Source organism: Hermetia illucens, chromosome 6, assembly GCF_905115235.1.
Source record: "Hermetia illucens chromosome 6, iHerIll2.2.curated.20191125, whole genome shotgun sequence".
NCBI lineage: Eukaryota > Metazoa > Arthropoda > Insecta > Diptera > Stratiomyidae > Hermetia > Hermetia illucens.
The window spans coordinates 47386892-47403743 of NC_051854.1; the positions used below are offsets into that span (position 1 = coordinate 47386892).

The window sequence follows — 16852 nt, forward strand, 5'->3', positions numbered from 1 at the left end:
GCACGGTTGTTGTCAGCCAACAGAGCCTATTTCAGCTTACAAAAACTGTTTCGCTCGAAACGTCTCACCATAGGGTCAAAGCTTTTACTGTACAAGACTATGATCTTGCCAGTCCTCATGTATTCCTCGGAAACTTGGGTTCTTAGCAAGAAAAATTGCGAACTCTTGGCCGCGTTCGAGAGAAGAATCCTCCGAAGAATTTTTGGCCCCCTACATGAGGATGGACGATTCCGTAGCCTACACAATGACGAAATCTATGAGCGATACCATGACCGTCCGATTGTGGATAAAATCCAGCTCAATAGGTTACGGTGGGCGGGTCACTTAATCCGAATGGATGCGGATGATCCCGCCCGGAAAGTCTATAAGGGCAATATCTATGGTAGAAAAAGAAGACAAGGCAGATCCTGCCTAAGATGGAGCGATGGCATAAGTGAGGACGCCAGACAGCTTTTGGGGATATCGATTTGGTGGACCTCGGCGCAAAACCGGGATGTCTGGAGTTCCTTATTAAGGCAGGTCTAGACCGGATAGCGGTTGTTGCGCCGTTGATGATGATGATGAAAGATAGAGGATGCAATTCTGAAGGGTGAGTATGCGATGGGGTATTCGTGAACATCGAAACGACTTTTGACTGTGCGTCCTTCCGAAGTGGATCTACGCTATGCTAACGCAGAGATTATTGTTTGCTGAAGTGGGTGTTGATCGCTACCTAACAGCGATAGCGACAAAAGTCTGCCTTCAAGGAGGTGTACTATCGCCACTTCTGTGACGTATGCTGATCAACTCACTACTATGCGAACTGCAAAATCTGCCAATACACGTTGAAGCTTATGCGGATGACGTGGCTGGGCTTGCTGTTGGTCGAGATCTCGGAATGGGGTGTAGAAATAGACAACGCGCCGTTGATTTGATTGACAGTTGGTGTCTCAGGCAGAGACTTTCAGTGGTAGTCAAGCTGCATTGAGGGCGTTGAGTAGTACTTTTATTACTTCAAAAATCGTTTAGGAATGTAGAAACCGATTGAATTCTGTCTCTAAATGGAATACGGTGGATTTGTTCTGGGTACCTGGTCATTGTGGTGTAGAGGGAAATGAAATCTCGGATGCCTTAGCAGAAGAGGCTTCAACTTTCGCCATGCCCGGACCGGAACCAGCAATTGGGAAGTCGATAGCATTCGCTGATGCTGCTATCAAAAACTAGGAACAATCTTCCCATAATGACAAGTGGTGAAGCCTTAATGCTGCTAGACAGACCAAACTCTTCCTGTCTAAACCAAACAAACATACTGCAGAGTTTATTCTGTCGAAAAGCAGGAAAGTATTGTGTGCATTCTGACTGGCTCTCTCCTTTACCTAGGCTTAGGACCAGCATGCTATATACGTAGTTCAGTTTCGGAAGCATTCAGGGCATTGAGTTCGGTGATATAACGAAAATCGATCTTAAACCACTCCCAAGGTTAATACACCGCTCGTTGATTTTAACTCTTTGAACGACGAAAATAATAGTCTTACCGTAGGTACATATTTTTGTCAAGATTATGATAGACTTCGAATTCAGTCCTTTCTATGCTTTTTACACGATAAATAGCTTTGAAAAAGATTTGTTCCTACACGAATCTGCGGTGTAAGGTAGAGGTCGATGAGAGGAAGTGGAAGGTGATGGTAAGTCTGCTTCCTCTTTTTGGACGATTCCCAATATTTCCACTTTATTACAGGCAGTAATTAATTATGAAAACTGAGACAAACTGAAACATTTAGTGTTATTATTTTGACCGAACACCAACGGACCAAATTGGACTGCAAGAGAGCACATTCTAGCGGAGACGAAACAGAGGCAAATAATTTAAGGTCGTCTGCGTAAAGCAAACACGGGCAGGTAAGGATGGAGGCCAGATCATTGATAAAAAAAAGGAAGAGTAAGGGGCCAAGTATAGAGCCTTGAGGAACGCCAGAGGAAGGAGAAAAGGAACAAGATGAGTAAGCATGAAAAGAAACTTTTCAGGAACGGTATGAGAGATAGGAGGAAAGCGGGGAGATGACTGAGGGAGGAAGGTTTCAAGCCGTTGATCTACGCTCTACAAAATCATGCTGATTTTTGACAGTGAGGTGACCGAAGTGCGCGGTCAACCAATCGTTGACGTATCTTGTAGACGATTCAAGATTTTGGAGCAAGAGGAGTTCACAGCAAGAGAAGGGTCTCCGCTTTTGAGGATACGGATGATAAGGGCCTCTTTCCAGAGATGGGAAAAGGTTCATTCTTCTAGACTTTTGGTGTAGATTATACTCATGGGGAGAGAAATGTGTTTTCTACAGTTAGGAAAGGAGAGATTAGGAAGCCTATCGCGGCCAGGCCCGAAATTGGGGTCAAAATTACCAATGAGGAGTTCAACCAAGGAAGACGTAAGGAGAGGAATGGTCAGAGATTCGGAGCAGTCTGAAGTTAGAAGAAACGTAGAGGGTGGAGGTGTCGAGCGAGAAAACACGGAAGAGGAGTAGGTGCAGAGAACGTCGCAGGATTGTTGTGGGAAGTTGGCAGTAGAGTCAGTAAAAGTGATTGAAGAAGGGAGAGATTGAGTGGGACTACGAAAATTGCGAATGTAAGACCAAAAGGGTTTCATGTTACCGTGGGCAAGGGCGGCTGTGACGCTCAATAAGTACCTTTTATACGCGTTTTTAATCATTGACTTAATAGCAGAGCGCATGGCCTTAAAGTGAGCAAGGTCGGTGTTATTCTTAGAAGCCCGAAACTTCTTCCGCAGTGTATGTTTCAGGCGAATGTTATTAAGAATCTCCATTGTGAACCAAATCGGGTACGAATGTAGGCAAACAAGGGAAGAAGGGACATCACAGGAGAGGAGATCGGACAGAACAGGAGCGGGGGGTGGTGAGCGCCAGTGCGAAGAAATAAAGAAATTTGGCGATCGGGGAGGTTGGAAAGAAAGAGGTCGAGAGTGCGGCCCAAGGAGTTTTTGGTGGTATTGAAATTCAGGGCGCAACAAGTGTTCATGAAGGAAGAAAGTAAAAGGGAAGAATGGGAGAGGTTGTTGGAAGGAATTGGAGGGCTAGGATGATTAGGCCAGTCGAGCACGGGGAGGTTAAAATCTCCGCAAAGGAAGAAAGAGATGAAAGGGAATCTGACAGAAAGGAGTTCAGATAAACTGTCAAACAATTTTTCGTACAGGTGAAAAGGGTAAGCACAGGGGACGTATACACAAGATACAATGGACAGGGGGAAGTTGGGCGGCGAGACACGAAGAACAATACAGTCAAAAGAGAAGCCAGAGGAGGAGAATACAAGTTCGGCGAGGAGTGTATCTTTTATTGCAATTAGGACCTCACCTCTGGTGGACTTACGAGATACATACCGATCCTTGTCACAGCGGAAAGTGGAGTACCCTTCTGGGAGTTCGAAGTTTAATATGGCATCGTCCAGCCATCTTTCGAAGATACAGATGGCATGGTGCTGCTAAGCCAGCACGGATAAATTGAAGGCCTCCAGCTTGGTTCTTAAGCCCCTAACATTCTGATAAAGCAGACGGACAGTAAACATGGATCCAGTTATATTGCTCAGCAAGGTTCGAGGAAACCATAAAGTTGGTGAGGCCATTATTGTCACTATTCCGGCTGTAATTTTCAAATTGAAATCACCAAAAGAATTATTTAAAAACACTACCACTTTATTATTTTGCAGACCCGAAGTAATGTCTCGAGCAGTGTAATAAATATGGAAAGTAATTAAATGTAAATGATGATTTTAAAGGCAGTCAGTAATAATTGGGAATTGGTTGTATGAGAAAGCAAAATCACAAGCACTCAGTTCATATTCGATCGACTCTATCCATTCAGGTCAATAGTAAGGAAAATGGAGTTGCGGCCCGAAGATATTACTTTGGATAGCCACTGTAATAATAAGGCCAATGATTATCGATGGGGCGGTAATCTGAGCAGAAAGAACTGGACTCAACACACAAGCCAGGGAGTTACACAAACTCTAAAGACTGGCTTTGGGATGTATAAGCGGGGTAATGAGGACTTGCTTACATAACTGCATCTCTGGAGGTCCTTCTGGGATTCATCTCTCTCTATATCTGCACATACAGATGCAGGCAAGGAAGGTAATATTCAGGATGGCCGGGAGTATTAGTGAGGCGGGGAGCTGTTTAAATCGAAGAAAAATTGATATACTTTCCAGGCGGTATCCCGAATGATTGATACCAAGGGATAACATAACAATGAGGTTTCACTTCTATAATAAGTTTGAAACACGTTGGAGTAATAAGGCAAACTGGGAGTGCGTGGCTGTGACATACGGCTTAAACCAGCAACTGATTATTTGGTACACTGACGGATCCCTCAAAGCAGAGGGAGCGGGTACCCGTGTCATTGGTCCAAGGAAAATGTTCTAGGAGCCAATGGGTAGATACACACGCATATTCCAGCCGGAAATGTACGCCATAGACGCCATAGACGCCATCTCCAAAGGAACTACAGGGGGTAGAACATTGCTATTCTCACTGACAGCCAAGCAGCGATCAAGGGACTTAGCTCCAACCAGGTGAACACTAAACTGGTATGGGAATGCCTTGAGAGACTGATTACGCTCGGCTCGTCAAATACTCTGGTTTTCAGGCCATGTTGGGTTGCAAGGCAATGAGGCAGCGGACGGACTAGCTAAGAAGGTAGCAAGGACACCTTTACACGGGTCAGAATCTTTCTGTGGAATGTGAAACGAGCCCATGGCTATGACATTAAAAAGTAAAAAGGAACGGTTGAGGGAAGTATACTGGGCTAGCCTACCAGAAATGAAGCAGTCCAGGTTGCTTATTGGGGTATAATAACCCAAGCACACAAAGGATTGCTTAAACCTCACCAAAAAGAACCTCCGAATCATAGTGAGAATTCTCACTGGTCACTGTCGGCTACAACCATCACTTAGGGAAGCTAGGGATATCTACGGACATTGCCTGGAGGTTCTGTGTGGAGTACGATGACACCTCTATACACGATTTGGGACAGTGTCCGGTATTCTTGCATTAAGATGGAAGGTATTAACCACTTAACCTATTGAGTTTAATTTATACCTGTTCATTCTGTACACCCCTTTCATTTGAAGAGGGTCAAAAAGGTCACTTTACCTTTCACAATTTCAAATTAAATTCAAATAACGTACTTACTGGATTTATGTTCTTTTAAAGCTTTGTAGAGATCGCTTGGAACTAGCTCCTTTTTTCTTCCTTTAAAAAACACTGGCATTGTATAACTGCAATAAAACGAACGTTATCAGACGATTTATCCGGAAAATTTGAAATTTTGTTTCAATTACCAAAAAAATAAATTCGATAATGGATTTGCGGTTTCCCGCGGATTTTCAGGCAGTTCGGTGGCTTTAGACGAATCCATCTTGATATCAATCTGCCTTCAAATGGTCGTCCTGAAATATAAAAAATAAAAGAATATGTTAATTATCACAAAAGTTTATGAATTGTTATACAAGAATTCGATGGATTTGGTAATTGGTTTGTTTACAGTATTTGAGTTGGCCTTTCTGGCGCGCAAAGCGTTCCCATGACAATAATATAAACAATTTTCATAAAAAAATAGATGACACTAAGGACATAGACGCCATGATTGCATTTAAATTGAATTATTGATGAAAAAATTATCTGAATTTGATAAGATCATGACGTCAATATTTAAATGTCTGCATTTCAGATGCGAAAAGGGTTCTGATGCTAAAGGCCAATTTGCCATAGTATTGACAGGTCCGTGCCCAAGAATCTGTGGAGGGTTCAAACTTTTTTTACGCTGATTGATTTTGATATCATACTTGAGACAGGCTTCGAGGGTCCGCTCAACAGCCTCGTAGAAGGTATACTTCTCCGAGTCTGCAGTCTCCTCTGTAGGGGCGTGAACGTTAATGAGGCATATATTTCTAAATTTCCCTCCCAAACGCAGAGTGCATAGCCTTTCACTTATATTTTCAAAGCCGGTAACAGCAGGTTTCATTTTTTGGTTGACTAAGAAACCTAATCCGAGCACATGGTTTACTAGATGGCTGCTATAATATATGGTGTAGTGGCTCTTCTCCAGGAGACCGGTCTCTATCCTACGCATTTCCTGCAACGCTGTTATGTTATATCATCCCTATACTGGGGTAGGGTATCGACTAGCTGCTCGGCAGCTCCATCTCTGTACAGGGAGTACACGTTCCAGGAGAAAATGCGCAAATCGTTATTCCGTTGTCGTTGCAGGGTTCGTCGTTGTAAAGTCCTTCCTGTCTAAGGCTCCTTCTGTGGCTTCGTAACATCGGTTTTCCGTGTAGGGTTGTCAGCCCTAGCCAACCCCCAACCTGGAGGATCAGTTGTTACAACTTGTCCCGTTTTTAGGCGCGGAAAACTCGCCTTCATCCTTCTCCGTCTGTAGCTTTTCGTTAAGAAAGAGCTCCCAGCGGTCACCACGTGGAGGTGTAGATACGGTTTGGTAGTAGAGCTGTAGGTGTCGTTTCAGCAGGGGTTTCCAAGGTTTTAGGCTCCATCGTGGGTACCAATCCACGTTTCGTCCTGGGACCTATACTACCGGTTGACCACAAAATGCATTCGACTCCGCAAACTCAAGCCGAATTACAGATATACTAGCAGAAGTAGGTGTTCCTGGATTTATAATGTTTGTGTCGGGCATTTCTTCTCGAAGAAGACTCTCTGCTATGAACCGGACGAGTTTCTCAGAAACTACGTCGTCGCAGCGAAGGTATCATAAGACACAATAATGGGTCCTCTGCTATGTAATGAATAATGCAGTGGTCATACTTTGAGTCTCAGAAGAGGCCACGACTGTACCCATGCAGATGACGCTACATTGGCATAGTGAAACATGCCGAGGATGTAGAGGTCAATGCGCTGAATACAATATCAGCGGTGATGTCCTAACTGGACCCTGACTGATGAGAAAACGGAAGCGGATTTTGACATTCGCTCATCTCCAACCACCTCTCAAATTCTTGGATGGTATAATTAACGTTCAATGAGGCGTTAGAAGGTACTTAGAGTAAACTTACCAAAAGAGAGCTGGTGTTACCGTGGCACTGCTACCGAACGTCGATGACTCGAGGCACAGTCGGAAATTGCTCATAGTTGCAATGGTCCGATTCGTTTCGCTATTGCGTCGTTTGTTTTAGCAGAAGGGCTTACAAACTTGTACAGATTAAATCAGGTGTGCTCGGTTTACCGCATGATGACACTAAGAGTCCACAGCGCTTTCAATCGGACATCAGATGAAGCAGCGCTGGTGGCAACAAACGAAGAGTATAATTGGAGGAATGCTCAAGTTGGAGTTCGTTTTGCAATTGTAAAGATTTAAAATGAGTTACTGAAGGAGGCAAGAGAAAAAGAGCTGGGCACATGGGCGCCTAAAGGCAAACGCATTTCCTAGTTGTACCATGAGGTCATTACTGGAGGGGTCTCTTGAATAGAAGACGTAAGTTGACAGATGTACCCGGTGGTACAAAGAATTCACTCGGGATTGGCCGGTGAAGTCTGGAGGTCCGCCTTTGAGATGATACGCATGCTGGGCATTACTGTAGGTAGTGCCTGGAGACACGGTGTCTCCGAATTGCGCCTAACTTCACCTTTAAGAATTCGGGGAATGCGCTCAATTATACCGTTCCCCTGAGGGTGGTATGCGTTGTGTTGGTTTGGTAAGCTCCTACGAGTTAAACCAGCTGAGCGGTAAAGCCTGATTCAAACAATTTCCCCTGCCGGTGGTGATCTAGAGCGAAGGGCTGAAGATTCAGATCCAGTGGTCGAAAAGTACTTCGATGGGGTGGGACACTACGTTATCCGCAATATTACTGCCTGCTGCCTTCGTGTGTAGTGGTCGATGATGATAAGATAGTTTTCGTATTCATTACGCAATGGCGGCTTGCCAACCTCGACGTGAATGTGATCGAAGCGGCCATCTGGTACTTCGAAACTTCCAAATTCAGCAAACTTGTAGCGATGGATTTTGGACAACTTACGTACCATTCCAGCTCATTGCTTCACTCAGCGTCCTCGGCTGGGGCCTCATTGATAGCTCACATGGTGACTGTTTCCACACACGAGAGAGCGTCAGCGACCGTGTTTTCAACACCCGGCGTATATTCCATGCGAGTTTTGAACTGCCTAATGAAGACAAGTTTCATCCGAGCGTTCCTCAGCTGGGTCAGTGACAAGAACACCGAAGTGGTTTCTGTTAGAATGACCTGCTTATACCGTCCAAATGTAGCCTAGCCAATTTAATGCGGCTTTCTTCGTAAAAAAGTCCTTGAGAAGCTCGTCAAGCGGCACCTGAAGCTTGACGGCATGCAGAATGCAGCGACGGTAATATAATAGATCAGCTTACTAAGGAAACTTCTAAGCTGCGAAGGAGTGGGGAACTCCAAGAAGGCTTGTGTCTTGGGGGTTGATAGTACAAAACCTCTGTCGCAGACCTGATAGTCTGTTAAGATTAGTTCTCGTAAGCCAACTTGACATTTACTCTAGTGGACCCGGGGCTTTGGTGCATGGAGAACGTCGAGGAGCTCCTGGAGATGTCGTAGATAGTGCTCGTAATTTCCCGAGAACAAGATGGTTGACACGTACAAATGGGAGCTTCCTGAGCAGATGGTTCGGAGTGCGTTGGGCTGCCTGTAAGATGAGCTTCAGAATGATTTAGAGATCGTAACCGGAGCCCACCAGGAAGCGAGTCTTAGAGGCGTTTTTCCGAGGAGTGGAGCAGGCGGTGGTCACCAATGCAATTCCGCTAACCTCAGGTTTCATGTCGTCTAGTAGAGGTGAGTTGAGGCCCGAAACTTCAACGCTGCAAAGCACGGCCAGCAGTAACCCGTGCCTTGGTCTCACCTGGGTGTAGTAGAGCGGTAACGATCTTGATAGTATCCTCGAGAGACTGTTGAAGTGCCTCCCGGATGAGTGTTATGAGCTGCACGGCGGCGGGCTCCGTTGCATCGGATCTGGTGCGGGGCTGGAAGGCTGTCGGCCAGAAGAAAGTGCGATCAACCTTGAAACTGATTGAGAAGTTTTGCCGGCATTAGGGCTCATCTCCTGTGCCTCTTTGGCGACAGCGGCGAGCTCTTTGGCGTCCGGTTCTTTACAAAAACGAGCAACCTGCGTATATGTTGTGGCAGCGAATCCAGCCATTTGATTGGCAGGGCATCATCGCTGACTCGCGGACCGATGAGTGACCGCAGTGTCTCCAAGCTCGATGCCCGTGAGGAGCTTGTGCAGATTTGCAATCTCTGAGTAAGTGAGGTGAGTGAAGGAGATGATCAGGCGATACTTGGTCAAGTCGCTAGCGACCTTATGAATTTAAAACTTCAACTTGACCTGAAAAAACCATGGCTCATGACACGCCACAGACTCTGATGTTTTCCAACAAAATGGTAAAACCAACAAAGGAGATTGTTCTTCATAAATTAGTGTTTTAAGTGTTTTCGTATTCAGTTTCACTTGATCCAAATGGATAAAAGGGATCCTGCTTGCCAAAGAAAATTGTGCTTTTGATGGAGCGGTAGCCCATGGCAAGATGTAAAGAAATTACTGCAAATAACCAACTGAATAACCTTCAGCACCGGTAATAGAGATTGGAACGCTTTCAACTTTCGATTGCCGCAGGTCTAGACAAAGCAAGAAAATGTATTTCTGAATATGGTCTAATTTCAGAAACCCTTCCTCAGGGATCGTTAGCGACTTTTAACGGGTCGCTTACGATACGGGATGTGACGTCCCCGAGGTGCCCGAGTAAGTAGTTCTGCCCCTAGTTGGCAGCATACCTGCGTCCTAGGTAGTAGCCTCGAGAAAGCTTCTCGGTGAAGAGCGAACCGCGAATGACCGATACACGTCGGGACACACTGGGAGTCTCCGGAGCCGTCGACAACTCTCTGTCGGCGTCGACGGGGTGATGTGAGCCTAGCTCTGCCAAGGTGGTAGTTGCGACTTGTATCAGGAGCCAGCCCTTTCGGGACCCTGGTCGGGAAGTGTGCATTGAACCGGTGTTAGTAGACTGCGTTGCCCCGAGCGAGCGCTGATTCGTCCGTGAATTCCGGGATCAGCTAAGCGTAGGTCAGGTCTCAGGGAACTGGGGTAGGGGCTGTGTCCCCGAGGGTATACCCGTTCCTGACTATTGCGGCCCGCTCCCTTGCACACGATGCGCTGGTCACTTTTTCATGGAGAATATTCATAAACTTATAAAAAACAACGACGAAACAACAGGCAAGGATAAAGGGCTGAGTGCATTTGGGCGGAGCACAAAAATGCGTCGCTCACCGCAGCGAACACCGAAAGAGGCGACGAGGGCTGATATACCCGATGTGACACCGGAGCGCCCAAATAAAGAGGAAGCCTCATCAAGTGGCGCGACTGACCGTGCGGAGATGGCAACTCCAATATCTTGCAGTGCCTCTATTCTGGAAGTAAGCTCAGTCAGAATCGTTAGTCCTGAGCAGATGTATTTGGACACAAATCGAGTGGAAGTGCATTCGACCGTCCTCGCTAGAATCGAAGAGGAAAGGCTCATCAAACGTATGCGGTCGGCAACGTTGCTTCAGAGGAACGTCAGCAAAGACGTCAAAAACGGGCTGATGGAACTGGAGGAACTACTGGACCACATTTCCTTTTATAGACGAACGTGGAGAGCAGCGGAAGACGATTGTAAAGTAGAAGCAGTCGCACTCCCCGCTGAGAATGCTGCTTGCGTCAAACGGACTGCAGATAGCCCTCTGCAAAGTGAACTGGGGAAAAAGCGGAAAGAGGACGACGTGCCTGAAGGAGACTTTATCGAAGGAGTCTCCAGGGCCCAAAAAAAGAAGGCGAAAAAGGAAAAAAAGAAACAACTGACTCCGTCGCCAGAGACACGTCTATCCAAAAACAAGGAGGCTGCCAACCAAAAGCCAGGAGCGGAAAAAACGAGGAAGCGGAGAAGGACTAGACCGTCGGCTCTGCTCATTAAGCCGACGGAAGGCAAGACATTTGCGGAAGTCCTTAGTGAAATCCGCTACAGGATGAAACCCGAAGAGAACGGAGCAGAGGTGTCTTTGATACGGAAGACGAGGAGTGGTGGAGTTCTCGTCGAACTGGGCCCAAAGACGACCAACAAGAGCACGTTCTGCGGAGCGGTCAAGGGGCTATTGGGGGAGAAGGCTCTTGTTTGCAGCCTAGAACCCATGTGCTATAGATAACTCAATTTAAAATGTTCGCTTTTCGATGTACCCTGACTACTTATTTTCTGTTAACCTTAACCATTCCAAATACCTAAAAGTTAGACCCAGTTCAGTACATCTTATCATTAAGAATTCGAAGTGTTCAATAGTATAACTAAATAAATAAGATGTTGACTTCAATTAATTCCGAACATTTAAACAGACGGGAATTATTCAAGCAATTAAATGAAGTTTGAACGGGTGAAGGATTATCGTTTAGTGATAAAAAAGGTAATAAATGGTACGTGCCCAATTTCAAGTACTGTAATCAGTTTTATTAGCGATTTGTGACGCAGTCAAGGTGATCGAGTGGGAAGAACGTTTAATCTTGTATCTTTTCTAATGGTCCTATCAAAAACGTGGTTACGTAAACATCCATTAGAGATTAGCAAATAATATCAGGAAAAATTTTGATACTATGCTCCGGAAGGAGAATTGATATTTCAATTACTACACATTAGTTGTGGCCTTGAAAGATAAAAGCTCTTGTTTTTCTCATGGATATACATATATGAATGGAATGAAGGAAGTCATAATCGGGACTGAAGGAAGCTGAAAATCGGAAATCAGAGAGGAGGAAAACTATGGACTGATTAGGAAAATTAAGCAGCCTTAATAATTATAATCGTTGGCCCAACAATCCATATTGGATCAGGGCCTTGAAGTGTGTTAGAGCACTTCATTCAAGACCGTAACGGTACAGTACACTCTACTGTAGGAGGCAATGTGGTCAGCATTGCGCTCGCCTGAGATGATTACCCTGATTTGACTCAGGTACTCATTTACAGCTGAGTCGACTGGTATCCGACGTCAAATCATGATACAAATTCCACTGCCACCAGTGAGATTTGAACCGCGACCTTCCGTACGACAGCCTTGTGCACTAACCACTCAGCTATCCGGACACAAGCAGTCTTAAGGAAAGTTTAAAGTCAAGCGCGAAAGTTAATGAAGACTCTGATCACCGTTACACCTAATGCTACAATCAGCTTGAGAGTTCAAAAATTCGATAACCGTGCAGCCAGCAAAACCATCGACGCCATCAAACTGATAAAAACAGTGAGCTGGAGGAAAAGTGCGGTAGTCCAGATAAAAATCCGGAAGAACCCCATTAAAATACGGAAAGGTGCAAGCGTACTTGAATTGATGAAGAACACTAAAGATATGGCTAAATTAGGGAACAAGCTATACGACAGTGATGGGCATGGTCCTAAAGTTTGTTCCGCCTTCCTCAGATGAAAAAACTGTGTCTCTCGTTATTATTATTCTGTTAAGGGAAAATCGCACCGCGTCCTTGAAGAACTATTGTGCCCCTTTTACTGGTTATAGTGCACCTGTTGATCATAGTATCTCAAGCAGGCCTGTAACCGTTAGGAACTTTAGTATGTTCCCCACTTCCAGATGTTTCAGCTTTGCATCTGGTATTAAGTGTTCTCCCAAATGGATCGACCGACTTTGCACAAGTGCCGGACACTGTCCCAGGACGTGCATAGAGGTTTCGTCCTCCTCCTCACAAAACCTGCAGGCAGTGTCCGTAGATATCCCTAGCTTCCCTAGGTGATAGTTCAGCCGACAATGACCAGAGAGAATTCCCACTATGATTCGGAGGTTCTTTTTGGTGAGGTTTAAGCAATCCTTTGTACGCAAGGGTTCGTATCCCCCAATAAGCACCCTGGACTGCTCCATCCCTGGTAGGCCCGGCCAGTATAGTTCCCTCAACCGTTTCTCTTCGTTTCTTAGATTCATAGCCATGAAACCGTTTCCGATTCCACAGAAGGGTTCTGGCAAGTGTAAAGGCATCCCTGCTCCCTTCTTGGCTAGTTCATCCGCTGCCTCATTGCCTTCCAACCCAGCATGGCCTGGAACCCAAAGTATTCAGACCTTGTTGGACGAGCCGAATGTATTCAGTCTCTCAAGACATTCCCATACCAGTTTAGAGTTCACCTGGTTGGACCTATGTGCCTTGATCGCTGCTTGGCTCTCGGTGAGAATAGCTATGTTCTGCCTCCTGTAGTTCCTTTGCAGATTAAACGAGGCACATTTGTCTATGGCGTAAATTTCCGCCTGGAATATGCTAGTGTACCTGCCCATTGGCTCAAAGTATATTTTCCTTGGACCAATGACACCGGCACCCGCTCCCTCTGTTGTGAGGGATCCCTCAGTGTACCAAGTAATCAGTTGCTGGTTTAAGCCGTATGTCGCAGCCACACTTTCCTAGTTTGCCTTGTTACTCCAACGTGTTTCAAACTTCTAATTGAAGTGAAACCTCGTTGTCATGTTATCCCTCGGTATCAGTAATTCGGGATACCGCCTAGAAAGGATATCAATCTTCCTTCGATTTAGGCAGCTCCCCGCCTCACTCATACTACCGGCCATCCTGAATATTGATCTCCTTGCCTGCATCTGTATGTGCAGATGGAGAGGGGTTAATCCCAGAAGGACCTCCAGGGATGCCGTTGGGCATGTCTTCATTGCCTCACTGATACACACGCAAGCCAGCCTTTGGAGCTTATGTAATTCCCTGGCTTGTGTGCTAAATTGGGTTCTTTCTGCCCAGATTACCGCTCCATAGGTAATCATTGGCCTTACTATTGCAGTATATATCCAAAGTAGTATCTTCGGGCTGCAACCCCACTTTTTTCCAGCTATGGATCTGCAAGTCATCAGAGCCCTCGTGGCTTTCCGACAAGTGTTTCCGACATGTATCTTCCAGAGTAATTTTTGGTCTAGCGTGATTCCCAAATATTTGACCTCTGTTTCTCGTTTCACCTCCATATCATGTAATCTTATGGCTTTCAGGTGATCCAGCTTACGCCTCCTAGTGAATGGTACTATGGTGGTTTTGGTTGGGTTGATCCGCAGTTCCACCTTCCTGCACCAGGCACTAGTAACCCTTAATCCAGTTTGGATTCTATCACATAGGGTATCTTCATATTTGCTCCTACAGATTAGAACAATGTCGTCCGCGTAGCTCTGGACTTGTATTCCAGTATTAGTTAACACGTCCAGGAGTTCATCCACTACCATACTCCACATCAGCGGCAATAGTACTCCACCCTGTGGACAGCCTTGAGTGGTGTTCATGATAATAGAATTTGTACCTGTTTGTACCTCGATTTGTCTGCTTTCTAGCGTTTTGCCCATCCAGAGTGCCAGGGTGTTTCCCACTCCTTTGCGGCTCAGGGCATCCTGTATCTCTGTGTGCGATGTGTTGTCGAATGCTCCTTCGATATCCAAAAACGCGCACAATGCAATTTCTTTTGTTTCTATGGCGTCCCGTAGTACCTCTGTCAGCTGATACAGAGCAGTTTCAGTTGACCGTCCTGCCCGGTAAGCGTGTTGACACTGATGTAGGGGATTACGCTTAAGAACGTTAGTTCTAATATAGTTGTCTACGACCTTCTCCACCGTTTTGAGTACGAACGATGTTAGGCAAATTGGTCTGAAAGATTTAGGGTGAAAAGGATCCTTTTTACCCGCTTTCGGAATAAAGACCACTTTTGCCCGTCTCCATGCCCTTGGTATGTATCCCAGTGCTATGCTCCCCCTTACCACCCTTAGAAGAGACTCTAAGATAATTCCTAGGCCTCTCTGGATAAGTGCTGGGAAAATGCCATCTACTCCGGGAGATTTCATTGGTTTAAAAGTTTCCACTGCCTATCTTAGCCTGGCTTCTGAGCATACCTCTTTTGCTAGTTTCCAGCTCTCTTTCCTTCCCCTTTTATTCATTGTTGGAGTGTCTGGCAGATTGTTGTCGCCTGCCGCCGAGGGGTAGGACCCGGGGAAATGAGTTCTGAGAAGCAGGTGTACCCTGTCCTCCTCATTCTCGGTGAATGTCCCATCTTCCTTTTTCAAGCAGACAGAGGATATTCCCCCGTCTTTGGCTACAGCCTTGTACAGCCTGGTTGCTTCTGTGATCTGTGCAATCCCTTCATAGAATTTCCTAAAGCTGTTCCGTTTCGCTTCCCTGATCGCGTTGCTATACGCAGTCAGTGCATTTTTATACCTCCGCCAGTCCCCAGTTTGTTTTGCCCGGTTAAAGAGTTTTCGTACCTCTGTTCTCATTCTGGCTAGATTCTTGTCCCACCATGGTACATCCCTTGATGACTTGGCCGTCTTGGCCGGACAGCTGGCCTCATATGCATCAATGACGATTGTGTTGAGGTTTTCCACCACCGTTTCTAATTCCAGTTCGCTCCTGATGTCACCGCCCCCTTGAAGGTGGGCAATGTTGTTGCTCAGGTGCGTTGTGTAGATTCCCAATCTCTCGTTGCCGAGCTTGTCAAATTTTTAGACTGCTTATTCGAATTGAGTAGGCGGCTGCTGGAGGATCAAAAGGGCATATTTCTCAGTTGCGTGAAAAACAGGCAGGTCGGGGATGTGTATGACGTCATATCTTCGATCCAGTTCAATACTGTCAAAGATTTAGATTTAGCTCTCTTTTGAAACGGACCAGGATGCAATTCGTGCAAAATAGCCTAAATGGAATGGAGAGTGAGTTAAAGAAAGAGTTCAAAAAGTACTGTATAGGTATTTTTATGTTGGGAGTGCTGAATGATAACACGCCCGTGGGCGGATTTCATCGTCATAAGTATTATCGGTTGTGATTTTCGACCCTAGATAGGAGAAGTTATCAACGGTCTCAAAGTTGTAGTCTTCTGCCTTTATTGTTTTCAATTCGATGTTGTTCGTTCTTTGGTTTCTGGCGCTGACGTTGTCACCATGTACTTCATCTTGCCTTCATTAATGTGCAGCCCGAGATCTCGCGCCGCCTGCTCGATCTGCATGAAGGTAGACTATACATCTCAGGTTGTTCTTCCCATAATATCAATAACGTCAACGTAGGCCAATAGTTGGGTGGATTCGAAGAGGATGGTGCCTCTTACATTCTACAAGCTCATAACGGCGATTATTAGTGGAAGGATTAATGTGCACATCGACACCAACAACATTCTGCCCGAGGAGAAGAAGGGCTGTCGAGTTTGGTCAAGGGGTTGCAAAGATCAACTCATTATCAACTTATCAGTAGTAGGACAAGCGACTAGAGGCCAAAGAAACCTCTTTAGTTGCTATATCAATCAAGCCAAGACTTTCGAAAGCGTTCCGCAAGCCTACCTAATCGATGTCCTACGTCTGTATGCCATTGATCCGAAACGAACGAAAGTTTTTGGCGACAGTCATGGAAGAATGTGCGTTCATTGAAAGTGCCAATAGCGTGGTGGACTGCCCCCTTTTCACAATGAGAGAGCTCGAAGAAGCTGTTCTCACTATGAAAAACAGGAAGGCGCCAGGTCCTGATGGCATCCCGGCGGAGGTTTACAAACTGGTGTTCCGCCAACGGCCAGAGTTGCTGCTTGAAGTGTTCAACGCGTGCTTGAGGGAGGGCATTTTTCTTTGTCGTTGGAAAGCGGGCGAGGAAGATGGGGCGGCAACCCTATCGGCCAAACCAAAACCAAGTGGCCAAGGAGAACCTCCATAGTGGTGGCACCGGGAGACGCTGTAATCACTTTGGTTTGCCGGCCGTGATGCAGTAGGCGAATGCTCCAAAGGCCTAATCAGGGCGATCAGACCCGAGTCTGCACGGGGACTCATCTAAAGTGGCAAATTGGCCACGAAACCT

At 45.9% G+C, this 16852-nt stretch overlaps 1 protein-coding gene across 2 annotated transcripts in view; it reads right to left on the reverse strand.

The window, feature by feature from the left end:
• LOC119659171 (probable multidrug resistance-associated protein lethal(2)03659) overlaps nt 1-16852 on the reverse strand; it is a 120740-nt gene that overhangs the window by 52135 nt on the left and 51753 nt on the right. For both annotated transcript variants that reach the window (XM_038067124.1, XM_038067125.1), the window contains exons 2-3: nt 5326-5433; nt 5177-5262 (exon numbers count right to left, since the gene is read on the reverse strand). In XM_038067124.1, the coding sequence (XP_037923052.1) occupies nt 5177-5262; nt 5326-5402 (163 nt within the window). In that variant the 5' untranslated portion in view covers nt 5403-5433. The remainder of the gene's footprint in view (nt 1-5176; nt 5263-5325; nt 5434-16852) is intronic.